Below are 20,560 nucleotides of genomic sequence, written 5' to 3'. Positions count from 1 at the left end.
AGGAAGTACAATGGTTGAGACAAGGGTTTAGGAATAAAACCAGAGTTTGTAGCTCATGCCCCTCACTCCCACTCACTAACTGTGTGACTTTAGGCAACTTACTAAGCCTCAGTTTCCTCATGTGCAAAAATGAGATGATCTAGTACCTCAGATTACTGGAAGAATTGCATGGTGCAACAGAGGCAAAGCACGGAGTGAGTGTGCGGAAGTGGTAACATAGTAAGGGAGGTAGGGCGTGCGAGGCGGGAGCTGCGGGGGTGCAGAGCTGTGAAGGGGCCGTGTCCACGCGGGGCCGCAGGGTCCTGAGAAGCTGTCACCCAGACAGTGGCACAGAGGCGGCAGCAGTACCACGAAGACCCTGAGTGCCGTGCCAGCAGGCCCTGGCTAGGCTCACGCCAGCTCCGGGCATCAGCAAATCGCTCACCTCCACCCAGGGCACTGTAAATGGGGACCCTGGAGCTCCTGCCCCGAATGGTGGCTGGAGTTAGAGTGTCAGCCTGTGGCTCAAGAAACTGGCCCCAAGTCAGAATTTTAGAGGATCATTTAAAATGGATACAGTGTTAACCAGGGAACCTGGGAAGAGAGGCCGAAGTACAGGGTGGGGAGACAGGCAGGAGGACAAGGCAGTCAGAGACAAGACCTTGAGCTTAGTCAGTTCAGTTCACCGTTCTGTGGAGCCTGTTCACGGGAACTGAGAGAAGGCAGGGGACTTGGGGGGCTGTGCTGAGGGCAGAGTTGGGTGCCCAGCAATGAGCATCTGGGCGGTGGCTTGCCGGTTCTGCGACTGGCCCTCAGCGGGCAGCCGAGACGGAATGACAGCCTGGTGCCCACATGTGTGCATTGCTCACACGTCCCTCAGGGTGGAATCAGGTCTCACCTGGCAGGTGAGGGCCTTCCTGGAGTTGGTCCCTAGAGGAAGGACAGCGTATCCTCAGACTCAAGGCTGCAGGCTGTGGGTGGGCCTGCCAGGGCCAGTCTGCACAACTGGAGGAGAGTCTGGGGAAAGCTCCTAGCTCCAGCAGAACAGGCAGGAGATAGGGAGTCAGGGCGCAGTGTGATGCCCACCATGGGGCTGAGCCTGGGGAAGGGATGGCAGGTGTCTTGGGACAGCTGGGCACGGGATGGGTGGGGGTTGTGAGCCTTGGGAGTAGGTTGGCTGAGGCATAATCAGAGCATGGTCTCCAGGGAGTGCCCTCCTTTGTTCTTTCTCAGTGTTTTAATGGGACTTTTGCAGGCTCCACCTGCCTCATTTATGCCAAGGGGAGCCCGGGGGAGATAAGGAACTTGGAGCCCCTTGAAGATGGGAGTAATTGAAGCAAGAGAATGTCAAGAGGGGCTAGGCCAGACATGGGAGTGTCCAGCTAAACCATGGGCAGTCTGGGCTTCATTTTAAGGAGAGAGGCCTTTTTCCCTAGAATGTTCCTCATGCACCCAGAAAGGGGCTGGATCCCTGGGACACCAAGCTGAGTAAGATGTTTCCCTGCCCTCGAAATAGGTGTGCTCTGAGGAAACAATTCTAGGACACTTTTTCTAAAGAATCCCACTCAGTTTCTACTTCATTTGGCCTGGCTAAGGATCCCAACTTTACAAATTTGTTTAGAACCACCGATTTCTCTGAGGAGACAGGTGGAGAAAAGCAACCAGATAAGAAAATGAAAGGAAGTATTTTCAGAGATACAGAAAACAGTATGGTTATTACCAGAGGGTAAAAGGGGCAAGGGGAGGACTAAGAAGGTAAAGGAGGTCAAATATATGGTGATGGAAGGAGACTAGACTGAGTGGTTTAAACAGGAAGTACGAACTCGATCTGTCTGATGCCCACCTGTGAACAGATGGTGTAAGATATAGCTGTGTCCACTCTGCCAAGGCCGGGGGGTTGGTTAAAAGGCCCTGAGCATTCTCCAGAAGCAGGTATTCCAAACAGGAAAACAATTAAATGAGAGAAAACCAAGGAACTGGTCAGAGTGAGGAAGCGTCTTCGTGAGGATTCCAGGTGAGGGCTGCATAGGGCCGGCTGTCCCTGGTGTGCCTTCGGATCGGAGAGCTGCGTCCACCCTGAGCACCACTGAGTCCGCCTGACTTCCTGTTGGACCCTGAGGGACAGACCTTGCTGGTCCCCAGCCCCTCCACCTCCCAATGGGACCAGCATATCTGGCACCCTGTATTCTTCACATAGATGCTACAAACAGATCATGAAGGCAAGATTTATAAAGTCAAAACATTACACTGTGTTTCTATTCATAAGGATGAATAAACTCACCTCATTTATAACTCAAGATTATGGTCACCATGGCACCCAGTTCTCCAGCCTAGAGGTCAAGGCCAGATTGACCTTAAACCTTAGAAGAGGGGAGTATTTTGATGGTATAAAAGGAGGAATTCATTTTCTTCCCCCACAAAACCAAAACTTTCAGGCAGACCAGAATAATCGTTATAGAACTGACGACTTCAGGGTAGGTTTGAAGGCTGAAGCAGTCAGATTTCAATGGAAATGAAGCTTGCTACTGGCCACGGACATCTGAAGAGAGTGACTTCCTAGCATAGAGGGGACAAGGCCCAAAGGAAAGAGCAGTGCAGGTGCGGACGTGCCAGGGCACAGTGACTGCTACGAAAAGGCAGGGGATGTCCCAGAGGTGTGTGAGCCAGGGCCTTCTCCTGGGTCCTGAGGAACGTTCTGATGGGTTTCGTACCGTTTGGGGGAGGAAGGTGTGCTGAGTTGTCCACAGCATTTCTTTTTCCCTTTATGAAGGTAAGCCAGAGAGATGCAAGGAGACTCTAAGACGTGCAAAATATTAAACAAAAGCTTGACCAATATTTAAAAGACATGACTCCTTCGGGAGGCAAGGAGACAGGAAAACCTTTGAAAAGAAGTGAGCTGTGAGCAGTGGGTTGCTGAGGCACGATGCTCTGCGTCTGAAGGCCTGTGCTCACCGCCGGAGGGGCGGGGGTCTTTTCCACCCCTCCCCTCTGTGCCTCCGCAGGTATTGTGCCCTTTCCCAGTGCTCCAGTCAGCGATGTGAGGTAAGAAGCATTGAGTCTCCTGATAAAAGATCATAGTGGGGGTCAGGTGGACACTTACTGGGCTGTGCGGTGCCCTGTGAGTCACGGTCACCTTCTCTGACAGGAAGCTCACTTTTCTGCTAAAAGACCTCCTGTGGCCCAGAGCGCAGGCAGTCCCCCCACAGCACTATTTGTGCACCATCAATTGACAGAGCGTATTTCCCACTGTGTATCTTCACTAACATGGTGACAGGGACCTAGGTTATCCCTGATGAACCTAATACATCAACCCCCATTTCCCTCCTGCAGCAACTCTAGGTGTGTGCTTAGGAGTGAAGAGGACTGGAGAGGGCCCGGGGCTTCCTCTGAGGCCTGTGGGCTTTGGAGCTCCTAGCGGCAAGTGTCTGTGCCTCCAGCCGTTTCCCAGGATGTCCTAAAATGAGTACAGTCCAATCACTAGCCCCTGGATGGCCAACAGGTTCCCCAAGGGAAGCCCAGAGGACACCTGCAGGCAGAGGGTCTGATAAGTATCCAGAAGAAGAAAGGGATCCAGAGGCCTTTCTTGGCGAAGCTATAAATGAGTACATCTTAAATTCACTACCACCTGTAACAGCTTCCCTCACCCCAAACTCAGGGGCCACTCCAAAATGCAAGGGTTTCTTAGCAGCCAGCTCCCTGCCACTGGAGCCCCACCCATGCTGTCCCCCCTGGAACTCTCCCCGGCCTCCTGTAGCTGGTTTCTCCGTGTCAGTCGTCACTCTGCCTAAACATCACCTCAGCAGCATTTCTGACCCCAGTTACTCAATGTTATTTCCATCAGGGCCCTTATAACGACCTGGTTTCTTCCTTGCTGGTTGTTTACTGCCAGCACCCCCGTAGTGCTACATGAGCTGCCCATTTGCCTCTCTGACTGCTGTGTTGGCAGCGCTGAAACAGGGCTGTGGGGGTACAAAGGTACACTAGGTACAACAGAAAAGGTTGGAATGAGCTCGGGGCATATCCTCGCCAAAACGCCAGCTAGAGGTACTAGTGAGGAACTGAGTCTAATCTAACAGATGGTGAATCTAGGATTTCAGCCGAGGTTTCTCTGACCCCAAATCTCATGTGCTTTTACAGGGCTATAGTTAAACAAATGAAGATGAGGACAAGAATATTCCAGACTGTGGGAACTAACGGTGTGACAAAAGAGGGCTGCTGATTGCTATTATACAATGAGTCATTTCTATAAGGGAGTAACGTTGGAGAACTAGCACAGAGGTCTGGGACGGCCATCTAAGGGCTCTCACTTGTCCGGGCCCTGGTGGAGTTATAACATTACACACTGATGTGGCTGCCAGGACTGAATACCTGCGCAGCGTCAGGCGCTGTGCTCAGCGCTTATGTTGTCAATAAACTTTATTGTTTGCAGATAAAATGCAACAAGTTCATAAATGAAGTACCCAAAGCCCAGTTAGTCATGATGGAACAAGGAGTCAGTTTAGGGTGATGCTGCATTTCCTGCTAAACTAGCACAACCGCTGGGCTCCTACGGTGCACACGCAGCCCAAGGGAACAGTTCCCCCCAACCCGTCTGCTGCTTCTGGATGACTCCCTAACACCTGCATGTCCTTCACACCCTGCTCCCGCTCCTGGACTGCCTGACTTGCTCTTTGCTTTCCTACCTCCCGCTCATTCTTCACAACCAGCTTAGGGCGCATCTGCTCTGGGACAGAGGACAGTCCCCTCCTCTGTCCCACTGTGAAGGTAGCTTAACCCTAGCACTTTCCCAGGGGGACTGTTAGACAAGTCCTCCTGTGTTCTATTTATGCAGGCACCTGGGTGGCATTGGTAGCACAGGCCCACCCCCAAGCTCATGGTCCTCCCCTTCTCATACCCTTCCCATCTCAACCCTCCCCCTACTCCCTACTCTCTTCTCGACCTCCTAGTCTGCTCACCTGCTCTCCCTTACTCACCTGCACTGTGGGACATGCGTCAGATATGCTATTTGCTTATTAGTCTCCACCATTGGACCTTGAACTTCTTGAGGACCCGGTGAGAATGGCTGGTGATTGTGTGAATGACTGTGACTACATGTTGCCAGCATTACATTAGATTGGAAGGTCCTTTTTAAATAGGAAAGTGCTGCATGGCTGTTTCTCTTGTGATAACTATCACTCTCATTACTACTGTGATAATCAGAGGCATCCCTTTCTTTCCTCGCTGACTATCAAACTCAAGAACTAAGTAGATTTGGGTAAAGGCTTTAGATACCCCGTGTTCTCCAGACTTACTCTCTGCTCGTATCCAGGTCCAGCAGTGGTCTCCTTCACTCTTGGGGCTCTGAAACTGAAAAGCTATGCCCCCCGAAGAATAGTGTCTCTATGTCTGATAGTAGGTCATGGCAGTGGCCTAAGTAAGACAAGACAATTCTTTTAAATTCTGTGAGTTGAAGTGTTTTTTAAAAAAAAGTGTTCTGAGGGGGTCAGATACTGAGCACATGCCCTTTGGAAATGTCCCAAACCCACAGAGTTCCCATGTCTCTTAGTATTCCTGGTGGTCCTACACCGTAGTAGTTCCTAGAAGAACCCACCTCAAAGCCAGGTTCTGCCAGAGGAGGTCCCCTGGGGGTCTCATGGCCTAGTGGTATCCAGGACATAGAGAGGAAAGAATCGTTCCACGGTCACATGGCCACTGGTCTGTGTTTTAGCTTCTCATAAATATAACAGCCATTATCATGACCATTCCTGATGGTACTTGAAGAATTAATAGTTGTTTCTGAGAAGACTACATTAATCACATTGGCCAAAACAAGATACTTTATATCCAGCGGAGGTTCCCTTTATGAAACCTTTAAGCCCCAGCTAGAGAAAAACAGTGAATTCATTTTTGCTCTAAAATCCAAGGCTGCATGAAACCTTGTCAGCATGTGCTGCCATGATATGGAGAGCTGTGTGCTTGTTTCAACCTGGTATCTCTTGGCAGGCCCTCTTTTGTGCTGACTCAGGTTCCCACTGGTGTCTACTCTAATCTGTAATCTACGCAAGTAATCTAACCAACAGTTTTAGTGTTTCTGGACCTCTAGAAAGTGAAAGCATATCTCCTTCTATTGTGTCTGAGACAAGTTCTTTTCCGGGGCGACTGCATCCTCATCAAGAGGATCTACTTCATGGGAGGGGATGCCTGTCCTGGCATACTGTTGTTCTCATCTCTTGTCAGCCCACGTCCTAAAGAGAGAAGACCCTCAGGAGGCGGTCTACATACATGTGCTAATTACCTAGTCTTTAGAGTCACACAGACCTGGGTCAGAGTCCAGACTCCGCCTGGAGTGAAACTGGGCAAGTTACTTAATTTACTTGGACCCTAACTTTCCTCGTGAACCATATAGGATTGTTAGAAGGTGAAATAGCAAGAGGTATGTAATGTGTTTAGCATATAGCACAAAGAAGGGACCCAATGAAAAGATGTTATTGCTGGCTCTAGGGGATCCCCAATTTCCCCACCCCTAAAGTAGTCATTGGGCCCAGAGGCTTTACCCCTGGAGCAAATGACAGCCAGCAGCCCTGTCACATTCCAGTTGAACGAATGGCCAGGGGTGGGGAGTGGAGGTGGCTCACCGGCCCATTCCAGGGAAATCATGCTTAACCGTCTGAGTACAGGTTTCCTGACCCAGCCACAGTGTCCAGCAGGTCAGGCCATTTGATTATGATTCGCATCAGTGGCAAACTTTGTTTCCCCTCTGTCACCATTATGTGTTTATCATGCAAGTGCCTGAGTGACACGTGTAGCCCAGAAAAATAAGGTACCACAAGTGTCCACTTTCCAGCCACAAAATAGCTGAAGCACTCAGTTTGACTGGTTGTGTATCCCAGCTACCTGAATGTCCCAAAACCCCCAGGGCTCCGTGCAACACACCACCCTGGTGACTCGCCTCCTGACCAGCACCCTCTGCCTCAAGCCATGTGGGAAGCATGTGCCCAGCCTCAGTGGGCAGAGCTGCAGTGGGGCCAGGTCCTGGAGAGGTCACCCACCACCCACTGCCAAGGCACCCAGCTCCCCCACCATCCAGCTTTACTCACAAGCAGAACTCCAAGTTCAGGGCTGAGGCTAAGCCAGACTGGGGCCCAGCTGGAGCAGAACTTGAACGCTGTTGCTCCTGTTTCCTTGGCTGCTATGAAATGATGAGTGGTCTTAGGTAAGCAGATGCGGTGGGTATCCCTAAGGCACTGACACAAGGCATGTAGCGCTCGCTCCAGCACCAGCAATCCCAGCCGAGTGGCAAGGAGTAGCTTAGAAAAGGGACCTGGAAATTCTTCTAGTCCAGCCATTCTGTGTATACAGATGAGGACAGCTTGAGTTACAGAACTCATGCGGCAGGGCCAGAGCTGGGCCTCACTTCTCTCCTCTGCTCCCTTCCCTGTCATTCCTGTTTCCTGTATAGAATCCTGGGAAGATCAGGCACGGGCAGACCTCTTCAGTTAAGAAGTCAAACATGGAAGGATGTAACAGTGGTATGGTTAGAGCTGATTTAGGTGGAAGGAGGAGGCCCCTCTCCTAGGTGGATGGTGTCAGGGCCCAGACTGTGTGCTCCTCCAACCTGGGGCTCTTCCCTCCACAGTGGCCACACTGAGCACCAAGCGTCCTTCACGGAGCTGTGTCTACTTACATGAGTCTTTGATCCTATGAATAGTCTTTGTGCAACATACTTGAGGTATAACAGTAAAAAAAAGTGAAAGTAACTTTGAACTGAGTCCCAAGTTTTCATTTTTGTCAGCCTTCGAACCCAGACTAGCCCTTTGTCATCCTGGCTCAATCTGTAGACCACCTCTCTTTCCCCAAACTCAAGGATCCCAGCACCTTCAGTTGGTGTCGCTTTGCAAAGATAGGCCTACTTTGTCTACTGACAGGCTTTTGTCGGATTGATATGGCCAGAATTCTAGAATCATCCAAGACCCCAGCCTGCCTTTGTCCCTCTTTCCTGTGTTTATTTGCAGAGCATGTCATGCACATCAAAGAAGAAAAGGTTCCTGCTCGGTGGTTTTATGAAATTACTGAGCAAGAGAGACAACGTCAAGATGCAGGCGTTCCCAGGACCAGTTCTTGGTGGCCTGAGGAATTCATCCCTTTATTTCCTCTGAAATAAAATGGACATTCCTCCATTTTGGAATGTCTCTCCCCTGTCAATCCTTAGCCCTCTTAGTTATTAGGCAGAATTCCACAGTGGCACACGGCTCTGGAAATACTGCACAGGAAAGAGGCCTCAGTATAGGGCAGGGTCCTAAAGACAGTCCCAGGAGAGAGCAGACAAGAGCAGAGCGATGGATGCCGTGTGGGAAGTGTCACAGGTCAGCACTGTGGGTACAGCAGAGGCTTATATAACAAGACTGGGATTTTTATTTCCACAATCAATAATTTCTCACATCTGAATAGAGCTGTCATTTCCAAAGCATGCCATATCCACTGAAGTGTTATTTTAGGTGAGCTGGCAGAGTGTGAGCCAAACTCTTATTTTATCTTGGACATGAAAGCTACGCTCAGTTGTGGGAAGCCGTGAAGCTCTGACTCGGCTTTGTCAGAGAAGGCCTCTCTGAGTGCAAACAGGGCACCTGCCAAGGCTTTCTGTGCAGAGCGTCACACTTGGGAGTCCCCACCAAAGCTTTCATCAAAGTCAACCTGATTATTTTCCACTGCATTTTCCTGAAAGGATGTTATGATTTTCTAGATGTGTGGTGGCTGGTGATAAATCAGGCTTTTATGATGTCATGTGAAAGGCCACCTCTCGGACTTCCTCCTGCCACAAGCCATAGATTTAAAGCAGGACGTGTTGGTCAGGCATAGTGGACACAGTTTGACTTAACCCTTTCCTTGCTTGTGTTAAGGCAGCTGAAGCTGCCCCCTAAGCTAGGAAGAAGGTGAGCTGCCTTCCTCGGTACCTTCCCTCCCCACGAATACAGCTGGGCCTGTGGACACTGGGCCTTCTCTGAGTTAATGAGACTTCCTCAGCTAAGAAGCTTTGGCATCAAATCAAGATTCAAAACAAGACAGTGTGTTCTGTGGAATCATATAAGAGATCGTAGGTGATTTTACAAAAAATCTTTTGAAAGAGTCTCAGTTTCATAATCATGAAAATGAGAGGTTTCTTTGAAAAGGAGATCATATCTAATGCCGGTGCATTGTGATAAAATGTTACACTCATACTTTGTTGGTAGCACTATAAATGCATACAGTGCCTTTGAAAGCAATAAAAAGGCTCTCGTTCAAGCCAGCATCCTGAGTCCTCCATGAATCCTCTGCCCCACACACACCCAGCTAATCAGCAAGTCCTCCTGCTCTGCCTCCAGAATAGGCCCCCCGTTTATCCACTTCTTTCCATCTTCCCGTTCACACCACCTCCCTCCTGTCCAAGCTGCCAGCACCTCACCACATCTGTGGCCACTGTCTCAGCTGGTCTCCTCTCCTACACAGCCCCTCTCTCATGTAGCACAGCGCCCACAGCGAGGCTGCAAACGTCTGGCCGGGCCTATGCCTGCCGTCCTTACAGCCATCCAGGAGCTCAGAACAAAGTCCAAACTGCATACTCTGTGCCACAGGCTGATAAAGGACTGTAAATTTTAAAGTAAAGTGGGTTCTTTGTAGATGAGCGGCCCTTTATGCCACACACACACACACACACACACACACACACACACACACAGAATTTGCTAAAACTTGTTTAAAACCCAAGCAAATTTCAGTGTTGTATCCATTCTCTTGAGAGCTAGTGGAGAAGAAGAGAGTAGAGAGTGGCTCCTCAGCCAGCAAGGAGAGCTTGTGGTTTCAGGTTCACTCTAGCCAGGATTCTGCTCATGCAGGAGGAAGTAAAGGGTGGGACACCATGTCAGCAGCCCTGAGGAGGTTGGATGTGTCCCCATTTGGCCAGAAGAGGAGGTTCCAGAGCAGCAGGACAGGCCCCTGCACTCTGCCTCCGGGACTGGGCCCTGCGTCCTCCAGGGCCAGCTGGGCATGGCCCTAAGTCTCTGCTGCAGTAGCCAGCTTTGGTGTCTTGGCCTCCCAGTGGCAGATGCTCTACGGCACAATCAGTGACTGGAGAATAAAGCCTTGTGACAACATGGCTGTGCCCTGTGACGGGCGACACGCGGGAGGCCAGAGCTGGTGTGACCAGCCACTTTGCCTCCCCTAGCTTGGCCTGGGCCTCGATGTCCCCAGGCGCTCTGTCCAGACTCAGCAGCCTCCTTCCTGCTCCTCAGGCTGAGTGTGTTGCTCCCTGAGGCCTTTGCACCTGTGGCATCTTCGGGAGACCCTCCTGACCCAACTCTTTATGGCACTGGCTTTTTCTTGTCATTCAAACCTCAGATTCAAATGTTGCCTCTTTAGGAAGGCCTTCCCCACCCAAGCCTCCCACCCCTCATCAATCCGCTTCCTCTACCGCCTCCTGCCTGGCTCTCCCACAGCTGAAATGCTCTTATTCACGTCTTCTGTACCCTCACTGTCTCACCAGCGTGACAGGGAATGGCTCTGTCTTGTCTGTGGCTGCTTCCCCAGCCTCTGAAACAGTCAGTGTTTGGCAACAGCAGTCAAGAGCATGTGAAATGATTGCAATAACTGGAGAAAAGCAGAATACAAAATTCTATAGACTCTGGTTACAATTATTTAAAAAATGATGATCTAAAAACAGAAGTTGGGTTGAGGTGCAGGGTGAAAGTAGCATATAAGTATGAAAAAAATACTGTAAGACAGCTCACTTTAAAATATTACAAATTCATCCATCATGTTACTATAAGAAATGAAAAGAATAGCTTTTCCTACACCTTAGGGATAAAAGCAACAGTAGCTAGCCTTAACAGAAAACCTGTTCAAGTATACAATGAATTAGAAATACTGCTAGCTACTTTCCGTGTGTAATCTTGAATTCTCACAGCATCCCTGCAAGATAGGCAATGTTTTTCCTATTTTACAGATTTAAACCCTGAGGCTCAGAAACGTTAAGAACTTGTTACCCAATGTCACACAACTGAGTGGTGGAGCCACGATATGAAACAAGGTGTCTTCAGTGTTGCTGATATCTAAGACTCATTTCTTATTGAGCTATGACTTACACAAAGTAAAATACACAGGTCTTAACTATATAGTTTGATCCACTTTGACAAACATACACATAAATCCTACACCCCTGTCAACATAAAAACATCACCAAAATTTCCTTCATTCACCTTCCCTGTCGGTCTTCTTCTAGTAAGCACTGATCTAATTTATGTCATCATCAATTTAATTGCTTCTCCTGGAACTTCATACACATTAAATCATACAATATATACTCTTCTCTGTCCACCTCTTTCCTTCAGCATTGGAATGTGTTAATATTTCTAAATGTTGATATAGTCTTTATTATTTAGAGATCTGTTTGCCATTCAAAGTAATGCAGCATGAGGTATGTTGCTTCCAGTGCTTTCTGGGGAGGGTTAGTCCTCCTGTGTGTTGTGAATGCTGGACTAACCAGAAATCCTGCCATCTAATCCAAAACCCTACCATGGCTTTGTGACATTAATAGAGTTATTTAGTTTAAATATCTCTGTAGATGCATTCAGGTATATGATTCTATTGCTCTTAAAAGATTTTAAAAAAATGCTAGGTAACCATGTAGTATAGATACCCTGGTAAAAACTCTCTATTAATTATGATAATAGGAAACCAAATGAATGGATATACAAAATCATAGAAAACCTAAAGATTCATCTTAATACTCATCTTTTCTTCATGCCTCTCAAAAACCTTACTAACAAATCTCATAGTAGTTGTCTTAATTTTTCCAGAAATATGAAAGTCCTCAGAGAAAAAAGCAATTTGGATGTGGTCAGTTACCTGGTTAGTCCTAGACGTTCTTAAGAGGTTATTGAGGGAATGAATGTTTGACTGAACTTGTGGATACACATTTGAATGACCCTGTCATGTCATTTCTATTTTGGTTGGAGAGAAGGATGCATGGCTAACTGACTAGCTAGCTGGCTGGCTTCATGGATGGATGGGAGGGAGGGAGTCTGGAGGGTTATTGAAGTGAGGTTTCTTGAATTTGAATAACCTGATGTATTATGTAAGTTGAGAAAAACCCCAAAGGAAAAAAATATCCCATCTATATTGTGGAGACATTCGTATCATTTAAAATATTTAGTGCTGATGTTCAAAGGGAGTGGGGGAACCTTTTCTAAAGGGCTGTGTAGATGTCCTAACGAACTGGAAGGGAACAAGCTTAAGGAAAATCATCTTCACCACGTGCGATGAGGGGTCACGTGTGGCCTGAGTCGGCCTTCCTGGATGAGAGAGTACCTTGCCTCCGCATGCACCTGAAGATAAGCCAAGGGCAGAGTTGGGCTATAACCCCACCGGTACTTTGTACACTGCTTTCATCCCCAGGAAAGGAGCCACCTGAAACAGATACAAGATCTCTTGAGTTGCATTATGAATGTGACTCTCTGGAGATTTAATTAGCTGATGGATGTAAACTGCTTTGAGGGTAAAAAGTACTAAGTGGCAAAAGAAAAGTAGCCTGTGTCTCGTGCTCCAGAACACTACTTGCCAATTATGTCACAACAATCTTTAATCAGTCCACTTAAAGGTGCTTTATCTCCTTTCCTCAGGGTTTGTGTCACCTCCTACCAGCATGGGTAAATCTTTACACCAGAGAGCCAGTTATTAACCGTAACCAGTCATTTCCGACAAAGAGGTGCTGGCTTTGAAGCCGGAGTGCTGAGGTCACCAACAATCTTATCTCCCTTTCATTAACTGGACCTGAATTACAGCTGTGAGTCAGCCCCCCATATCAGCTGGTTGGAGTGAAGATCGGTGAAGAAATCAAAGTCAAGTGAGCTTCAGTTACAGTACTTAATTTAGCTTTCCCTAGGCTGGTACTCCTAGAAACACCAGGGATCGAGAAATAAAACTAAAGAAAAAAAATAACTACAATTATAATTACAGATGTAGCAGGTACAGAAAGAGATAGTACCTCATAAATATATATGATGCAAAATTACATCCCCTACATCTTATTTGCTTATTTTATTTAAAGCAACCTATTAAACACCCACCTATTAGAAGATAGTGCCCCAGAAGGTATGAGGTACAGCTTCTGAGAAATGCTTTCCTCTGCTCAGCCTGCTCAGACCAGTGCCTGGTTGAAAGGACAGGCCCCAAAGGCCTACAGGGCCGTCCGGTGCAGGTGGCTGGAGTGTCCTGGGAGCCAGCTCCTCTGCCTCACAGGGAGGGCAGCGGGGCTTCCGCGTGGCATGCGCTGTATGGAATGTGTGTGGCCGTTCCACAGCGGAGAACGGGCCACCGTCCTTATCTCCACACGTCACAAGCGTGTCTGCCTGAAAGGACTTTCTCCAGAATATTTTTTTAAAACTCTATTTAAAAGTAAATTAATGTGTTTATTTGCTATATTTCCCCTATAATTATGTTGTTTGTGTGTCTGACAGAGCTTTTTTTGCCGAACTGCATTTCTCTTTTTATGCTAACCGTATTTTTAAAATACAAATGAAAACAGATGCCTCTATATGTAGGCTGCACTAAAAAGCCATTAATTGCATTCTCCCTTTATAAAGTGGATACTTATTTTTTAACCACATTAAGCTTTGTTTACAAATGGACACATAAAGAAGACAGTGTTCTCACTTTCCATGAAAGCTCTATGGTGCTTGGTAGACTTTTTCATTAGTATCTGAGGGCATACATGTTGATGGGTTTCTTTCCCTTTGTTTGGTGCTCTTAATAGCTATTGATTCCAAATGCCAAATTCTACCAGTTGAACACAAGTGGTCCCCAACCAAGAAAAATGGGATCAAGCGAAGGGTCACAAGATCCTAGAGACTCCTTCAGGCACTCCCTAGGAGGTCAGGACAGCATATCCTGAGTCATAAGTAACGGGGCTCACATGTGAGGCCACCAGCAGAGGAGACAGTGTCACGATGTGAGGGCTTGAGCAGAGTTTCAGTCAGGATACACTTGTGTTGCCCGCAGAATTGAGGATGGAGACACAACGAGGGCCTGCTCACTGTTTTGTTCCCTTTGCCACTTTATGTCCACTGTCAGCGTGCTAGTCGGAGCCAGTGCTGACGGACTCGATTTCCCTCAGACTGAGCCCAAGCATTGTTTGGCTCTAACGGCATTCTGTCAGCTCCTGCTGACGGACAGTCCCACTGAGTACAGCTTCCTGAGCAGACCAGACGGCCCACTGTTCTCTACTTGTCTCTTATCACCCCTTGTCATTAAAGGAGATGCCTGGCTTCAACTTCAATTTGTGCTGAGATAGAGCAGTAAAAGGGAAGAGAGATGGGAAGTGTTCCTTACCCTTACTAAGGCCAGCGTATTTCTTACTGCTCTGAGATTCACTCCCTCTTTGGGAAGGTTCCAATCAAAGGATATATTTATGAGCACGTAAGAGTTTAAACTGCTCATAAGAGACATTGTACTGTAAACTTTCTGGGGGACCTTTCAGACTATGTTTTGTTTTTTTGTTTTTTCCATTCTTACTTTCAGCTGAATATCTTGAATCTTCACTGGGATATTCTGTGCAACTTTAAAGCTTTCTCCATTTTACTGAAGTTCTTTGGGGTTTCAGGTTTTAGGGTTATTTTGTTTTGGGGTTGTTTTTTTTTTAGAAATTCTATCTTTCTAAAAAGAAGTATTTCCCCAAGAGTAAATCTTTCCTGCTCACTCTCCATTAGCATACAGTTAGATGAAGAACCAAATTCATTGGCATTCTTTTATTCCCTTGGAACCTGAGCTAATCCTCAATTTTGCTTTTTTTAAGAAATGTGGAAGGAAAGAAATGAATATCGAGTGCGGCGTGATAGCTTAAATTCTTGAGGATGTTTCGCCAGGGTTTTCATCAGTCTTAATTTTCCTTATTAACATCCCTGTCTATACTTCTTCTTTACAGCACTCGAGAGTGAATTTCTTTCAATATGCGCATTAGAAAGCTAACAACATCCTGCCAAAAGAGCTCAAACTCTTAAATTGTTCCTCCACTCCATCGCAAATCTTACGAGCAGATCTTTTGAGGAAATATGGTATCCAACACATAATTTGAAATAAATATTAAAACTTTCCCAATGCAACTTCAAGGAAAGAGGAAGAAAAAATGAGAATGTGAACTTTGAAAAGATATGCTATACAATCTATTTAATAACATTCCCACAATGATTTTAGGGAAAGTGGGTGGGTAGCAAAGGGATTTAATGTGTTAAATAATGATCAAAATAAAATAACATTGGGGGAAGGAAAGAAAACCAGTGTCATTAAAGATGTGTTGTTATCTTGATGGAGGTGAAAAGGTGCCCAGGAGACTTGAGGAGAGGGAACCACCATAGTTAGAGTAGAAGATAATGGCATAGCATGGTTTCTGCTTTTTGGGAACCTTATGTTAACTACTGCGGGCTCAGAAACTGGCTTAATGACTTTTCCAGGATTTGGCCTGACCCCTTTATCAGTTCACTCTAACAAGAAGGTAAGCCAGGAAAGCCTGAAAACTTGCTGCAGCAAAACATTCCCTCCTGCTGGGCTGCTATTCCCAGCTCTGATCGCTGGCCTTGACCTTTAGGGTTTATGCCTGGTCAGAGACTTAGAGGACAACTCCTCAAGGTCAAACAAGTCAACAGTAGTCAGGGACTCTGAGAAAAAAGCAGGGGGCTCTAGGAGTCCTGACATATACATTTTCTCTTGCCCATGCTGTTTTGCTGCTATAAAATCCTCAGCTAACCATAATTGAATTTGACAATAATTAATCACATGTTGAAACTGTATAGCTCACCTAAGGAATAGCAATGGAGATGGTGAAGACACCAGAAGCCAGAGTTCAGGAAATGTCATATTCACACAGAAATGCTTTAAATTTTTCTCAGAGCTTTATTGTCTTTTTTAAAGAAAGGTTACAGACCACCCAGTGCACAGAGTCCATTTTGGAAACTGTACATAAAATCATCACTTTAATCCAGCTTTTGCCCCTGTTGTCATACTATAGCTTTAAGCCTATAAACAAAGAAGGAACTGAACTTTCAAAAAGAAAAAAAAAAGAAAAGAGCAAAACAAATGAACTCATTCTTCTCCCTGGTACTTAGGAGCTGATCACACCCTAGTGGAGAGGATTTGTGAAATTTAAAAGCAAACTATATTGTAGCTTTATTCCCCCACCCCCTTCCCACTGCTCGACACAGTGCTACAAGAAGGGCAGTCCCGGATGTCCTTGTATGAACACAGCTTCCACAATCTTGGTTCTCTTCAGGCTAGCGGAAGCCTTAGGTAAAGAAGCATTGTCTTTGCTGTCATTCCAGAGCCACACGCACTCCCACGCCAGGCCTCCCCATGCCACCTTTTAAGTATACCTTGTGCCCCAAACCTTTCAGACTAAACCATTTACTATAACTTCTCACAACAGGAGGAGGTAAGAAAGTCCTTCAGGAGGGCTGAAGTGTAGTAACACAAGCTGGGATGTCCTTATTCTTTCCCTAAAAGTGGATTGGGGCACACACGTATGGAATACTCTAAATGTTAGCTCAGTTGCAGCTGGCATAAAGAGCCACTATTTTGTTTTGATGGAACCTCATCCTTTCCCTTCACAAGGTCTTTTGGTCTAATTAAATTTCAGGGAGACAGAGCCTTGGCAGAAAGTTAAAGTAAGCTGCTAGACTGGAATGTAGGAGTTGGGCTCAAAACTAAATTGGGAAGTTTAACTGGGTGCGTCTCTGGTTTCAATGAAATACTTTTACAGTGTATGGTAGTAATGTCTGTTTCTAGGCTTTTGAAAACCATTTTTCTTTTTCCTTAATTGTAGTTCCCTAGTTGTTTTTATATTATGAGCTACTTGTAGAAAAATACAGGAAACATAATTACAATACAAAGCTCCCTTTCCCAAGCCTACTGAGATCATTTGAAGCCAAACTTGGTTTTAGGGTTTTGCTAACTATAAGTTCAGAGCCATGAATTGCATCCTATACAATGCTAGTTGATTTACAACAAGTGTTATGTGATTAAACAATAACCGTGTTTCTTCAGGCTGTGTAACTGCTATAGAATTTGAGGGAGGACTGTGTTGCTTCATGATGCCACATTTCACAGCTCCCTCTGGGGAAAAAGAATGAATATCTTTGTGTGACTTATAGGAAAATAGAAATATTGTAGAACTATATACAAGTTTATTTAGGGAAGGAAAGAGAAATCATTTGTTTTTCCACTTGTATTTCCAGTTCCTATAAAATTGCTAATTATTAATTTTTGTATCCTACTTTTCCTGAAGAATCTGTATATGGACTTTTAAGGCCAGCAGAAATAAGTCTTTTTTTTTTTTTACTATGATTAACACTCTGGAGAGGAAATCAGTACTTCAGTATATTGTGAAATAGAAAGCCTTTGGGAATTTGATTTATTCAACCCTAAAAAGTAATGACGGATGATTGAGAATGAGAGTTGCTGAATGTACTCTGTTAAGGTACAGTTTCAAGCAAACAGTACAGACATTGAGAAGTAGCATCCAGACACCCTGTGGTAGCAAAGGCTTAGCAGTAAGGGGAAGCACCCAGGGAGGGCTGCAGGGCGGGGCCTGCCAGCCCCGCGTGGGTCTGTAACAAATCGCTCCGGCCTGCCTGCCTCCTTCCAGGGCAGTGTGGAGAAACTCAGTGGGGAAGGCTTCCAACTGCAGCTTGAGGGTCTGTTCCTTTCCCTCCATGTTACTGGTTTTAGATTCTTCTTTAATATTGCGTGTGGCTAAATTAGTGCCTTAATGAGGTATTTAACGTGTTTAAAGTTCAGCTATTTCCATACAGCCTTCACATTCTTCCATTTCGAGGACTCATATCTTGTGTACTATTTGATGAATACATTTGTATATGGAAAAGCCAAATGTTTATCTTACCCCCAAAATAGTCTATTTCAAAGTACTTTTCTTTCTTTTTTTCTCTGTCTTTTCTTCCTCTTCTTCTTCTTCTACTTCTTCTGTCCTTCCTGCTTTCTTTCCTACCTCCCTCCGTCCTTTGTTGCAAATAATCTTGAAATTCTCGTCTCAATTTCCTCCTAACTCAGTGTTCAAAGAGCTGTAATAAGAAATTGGTGAGTGAGGGCTGAGATGCAGGATGAATTTATTCTCCTCTAGTTTTCTTTTAGCCAGTTTTTCCTTCCAATGAAGTCTTTTAAATGGATGGAAACTCTCCGAAGCCCTGGTGTGCTTGCGGCTTCCGCTCTGCGCCGGTGAAGCTAAGCGAGCAGACTCTAACAGGGTCTTTGGCGTACTGTTTTACATGTTTCAGCGTTTTGATAAGGCCCTGTAAGATGGGATGAGAAACTCGAGGATCAAGCAAATGGCGGCCCCGGCCTCTTGTACAGGAGCTGGAGGTTCGTTTGAAAATTAACTTGATCCTGCGACGGAGCGGTTAGGGGACACTGGGCACGCGGAGGGGAGCGACGGCGGCTGGAGAAGCTGCCCAAAGCTCGCTCTTCAGAGCAGCGATTTCAAACGGCGGGTCGCATCTCGTTAGTGGGTCGTGGGATGAAGTAAGTGGGTCGAGATCAGCATTTTCTAGGGGTGAAATAGAACAGAATAGAAAATACTGGGGTTTTTGCCCCTGGACAGTCAGACTGAGGACTGCTTCGTGAAACTTCAGTTTCGTTTTACGTGCATGTGGGTACGTTGAATGAGTGTGAACTGCCCGTCCTTTTCCAGGGTCAAAAAAGCTCGAAGCCGCTGCTGGAGAAAAATTGTGCCGAGCCACCGGCAGAAGTTAACCACGGCTGGGTTACAAGGAGGGGCGCGCGGCCCCCGCCTGGAACGAGGTCCCCCAGCACCGCGCGCCTCCACGCTGCGGCTGGTGGCTTGGGACGGGACCCAGCGTGCCGGCAGGCGTGGGGCAAGGGGCGTCCCCCTCCACCCGAGAGAAGCTGCGGACTAGGGCGGGCGGGGGGGGTTGGTGATTTACTCACTTCGCGTCGGAGACGTGCAGTAATTCGAAACAGTTCTCACAGTAGCGTCCCTGTCAACTCAGTATATATATATACATACATACACACACACACACAGCCATTAAACGTCAGTGGGACGCCGTGGACCGGAGGGCTGCACGGGAGGGCTGCGCGAGCTGCGGACCCTGTGGCTGGCACGGTCCACACTGGCCTGTGCAGAACATTCTTAAACGCGACCTTCGCAAGATTTACGGCTGGAAGAGCCCAGAGAGCGTGCCGGGAGGGGACCAAAAGGAGGGAAATGGGAGCCTTTCCCGTACGCGACAGCTGCAGGGGGGGGGGGGAGCCGGGGTCCCTGCGACTCCGGATCCCGCCACCAAACCGTACCACGCCTGCTCTCTCTCTCCCTCCACCCTGCAGGACTTTCTGCAAGGAGACTGCACCAAAGCGAAACAGAAGCTGAACTGGAAACCTCGGGTCGCTTTTGATGTAAGTGTCTTTTTCACGGTGGAGCGCGTGGGCTGGTTTGCCAACTCGCCGGTGTGGACCCGGCCTCGCGGGAGGGTGGCCGTCCGGGCGGGCAGCTGGGCGCCTGAGGTGCCCTGGCCGGAGGGCAAGGAGGGGCTGGGTGGTGGCCTCACAGGGGTGGAGGTGTCACCAGGAGAGAGTGACAAACTCCTCCCTCACCGCCCACCCCCCACCCCCGTCTTGGGCCTCAGGAGCTGGTGCGGGAGATGGTGGATGCCGACGTGGAGCTCATGAGGAACAACCCCAACGCCTGAGCGCAGCCGCTGAGCCCCGAGCCGCCCCGCCGGCCTTTATCCCCCTGGCGGAACCAGCTGGTGCGGGGCCGCAGGCGTGGTCCTGGGACGGGTGGAGAGCGCGTCCCTCCGACGGTTGCCCAGGACCCTCACCCCATCTGAGAGGTGGTCCCGCCCGCAGGACTGGGGGCGCTCAGGTTTGCAGCAGCCGGGACCTGGCACTCCGCGTTCGGCCAACTTTCCTTTTGTCGAAGCCTTTTCTGAATGGTTTTGTGAAATCAACAAGATGTTTTAATCACATATTCACTTTACTTGAAACTATGTCATTAGACAACTGAAAGTGTGGGGCTTTCAAATGGTGTTTCTCTTTTCTTATTAAAAATGGCCTTTCTATGAACCAACAGTAAGAGTAGATGTTGATGTTTCCTCCCAATTATAAAGGCAGCTATGAGGCCCCAAAACAAAGACACCCAAATCCTTGCCTTGGAAGGAAATCGCTTCTCTCAGGCCTACTCCCTTTTCAGAGAACCCCTGCTGGCAGACCCCTGCCAGGCCTAAGTCTGATCTGGCCAGAGTGTCCTCCTAAGGCTCTGTCTGGGACATTTCTTTCTCCTTCCTGGTGACAATAATCCACTCTATCCAGAGGATTTGGAAACCCAGTTCCTGCAGAAAGGAGGCATTCACATCCCCTCCCGTCTTTGCTGACTATAATTAGAACCCACGGGGCTCCAATCATCTCAAAAGAAGGCTTCAGAAATAGAGGGGGGTTAGAAGAAGAAACTTGAAGGTAAGTAAATATTGTTGGAATGTTCCATGCCAAAGCCCCTGGGTTACCAAGAGGTCTCTTAGTCCATGCCTTTCCTTGTGGTCTAGAATCTTACACA

At 47.4% G+C, this 20,560-nt stretch overlaps 1 protein-coding gene across 2 annotated transcripts in view; it reads left to right on the top strand.

The window, feature by feature from the left end:
- Positions 1 to 20,081, top strand: part of GMDS (GDP-mannose 4,6-dehydratase) — a 667,570-nt gene extending 647,489 nt beyond the window's left edge. For both annotated transcript variants that reach the window (XM_081055077.1, XM_081055078.1), the window contains exons 10-11: positions 19,336 to 19,404; positions 19,635 to 20,081. In XM_081055077.1, coding sequence (XP_080911203.1) covers positions 19,336 to 19,404; positions 19,635 to 19,697 — 132 coding nt within the window. In that variant the 3' untranslated portion in view covers positions 19,698 to 20,081. The remainder of the gene's footprint in view (positions 1 to 19,335; positions 19,405 to 19,634) is intronic.
- The last annotated feature ends 479 nt before the right edge of the window (positions 20,082 to 20,560 follow it).

This window comes from Rhinolophus hipposideros (assembly GCF_964194185.1).
Source record: "Rhinolophus hipposideros genome assembly, chromosome: 8".
NCBI lineage: Eukaryota > Metazoa > Chordata > Mammalia > Chiroptera > Rhinolophidae > Rhinolophus > Rhinolophus hipposideros.
The sequence above is the reverse complement of the archived record's forward strand: the minus strand, read 5'-3'. Positions and strand labels throughout refer to the sequence as shown.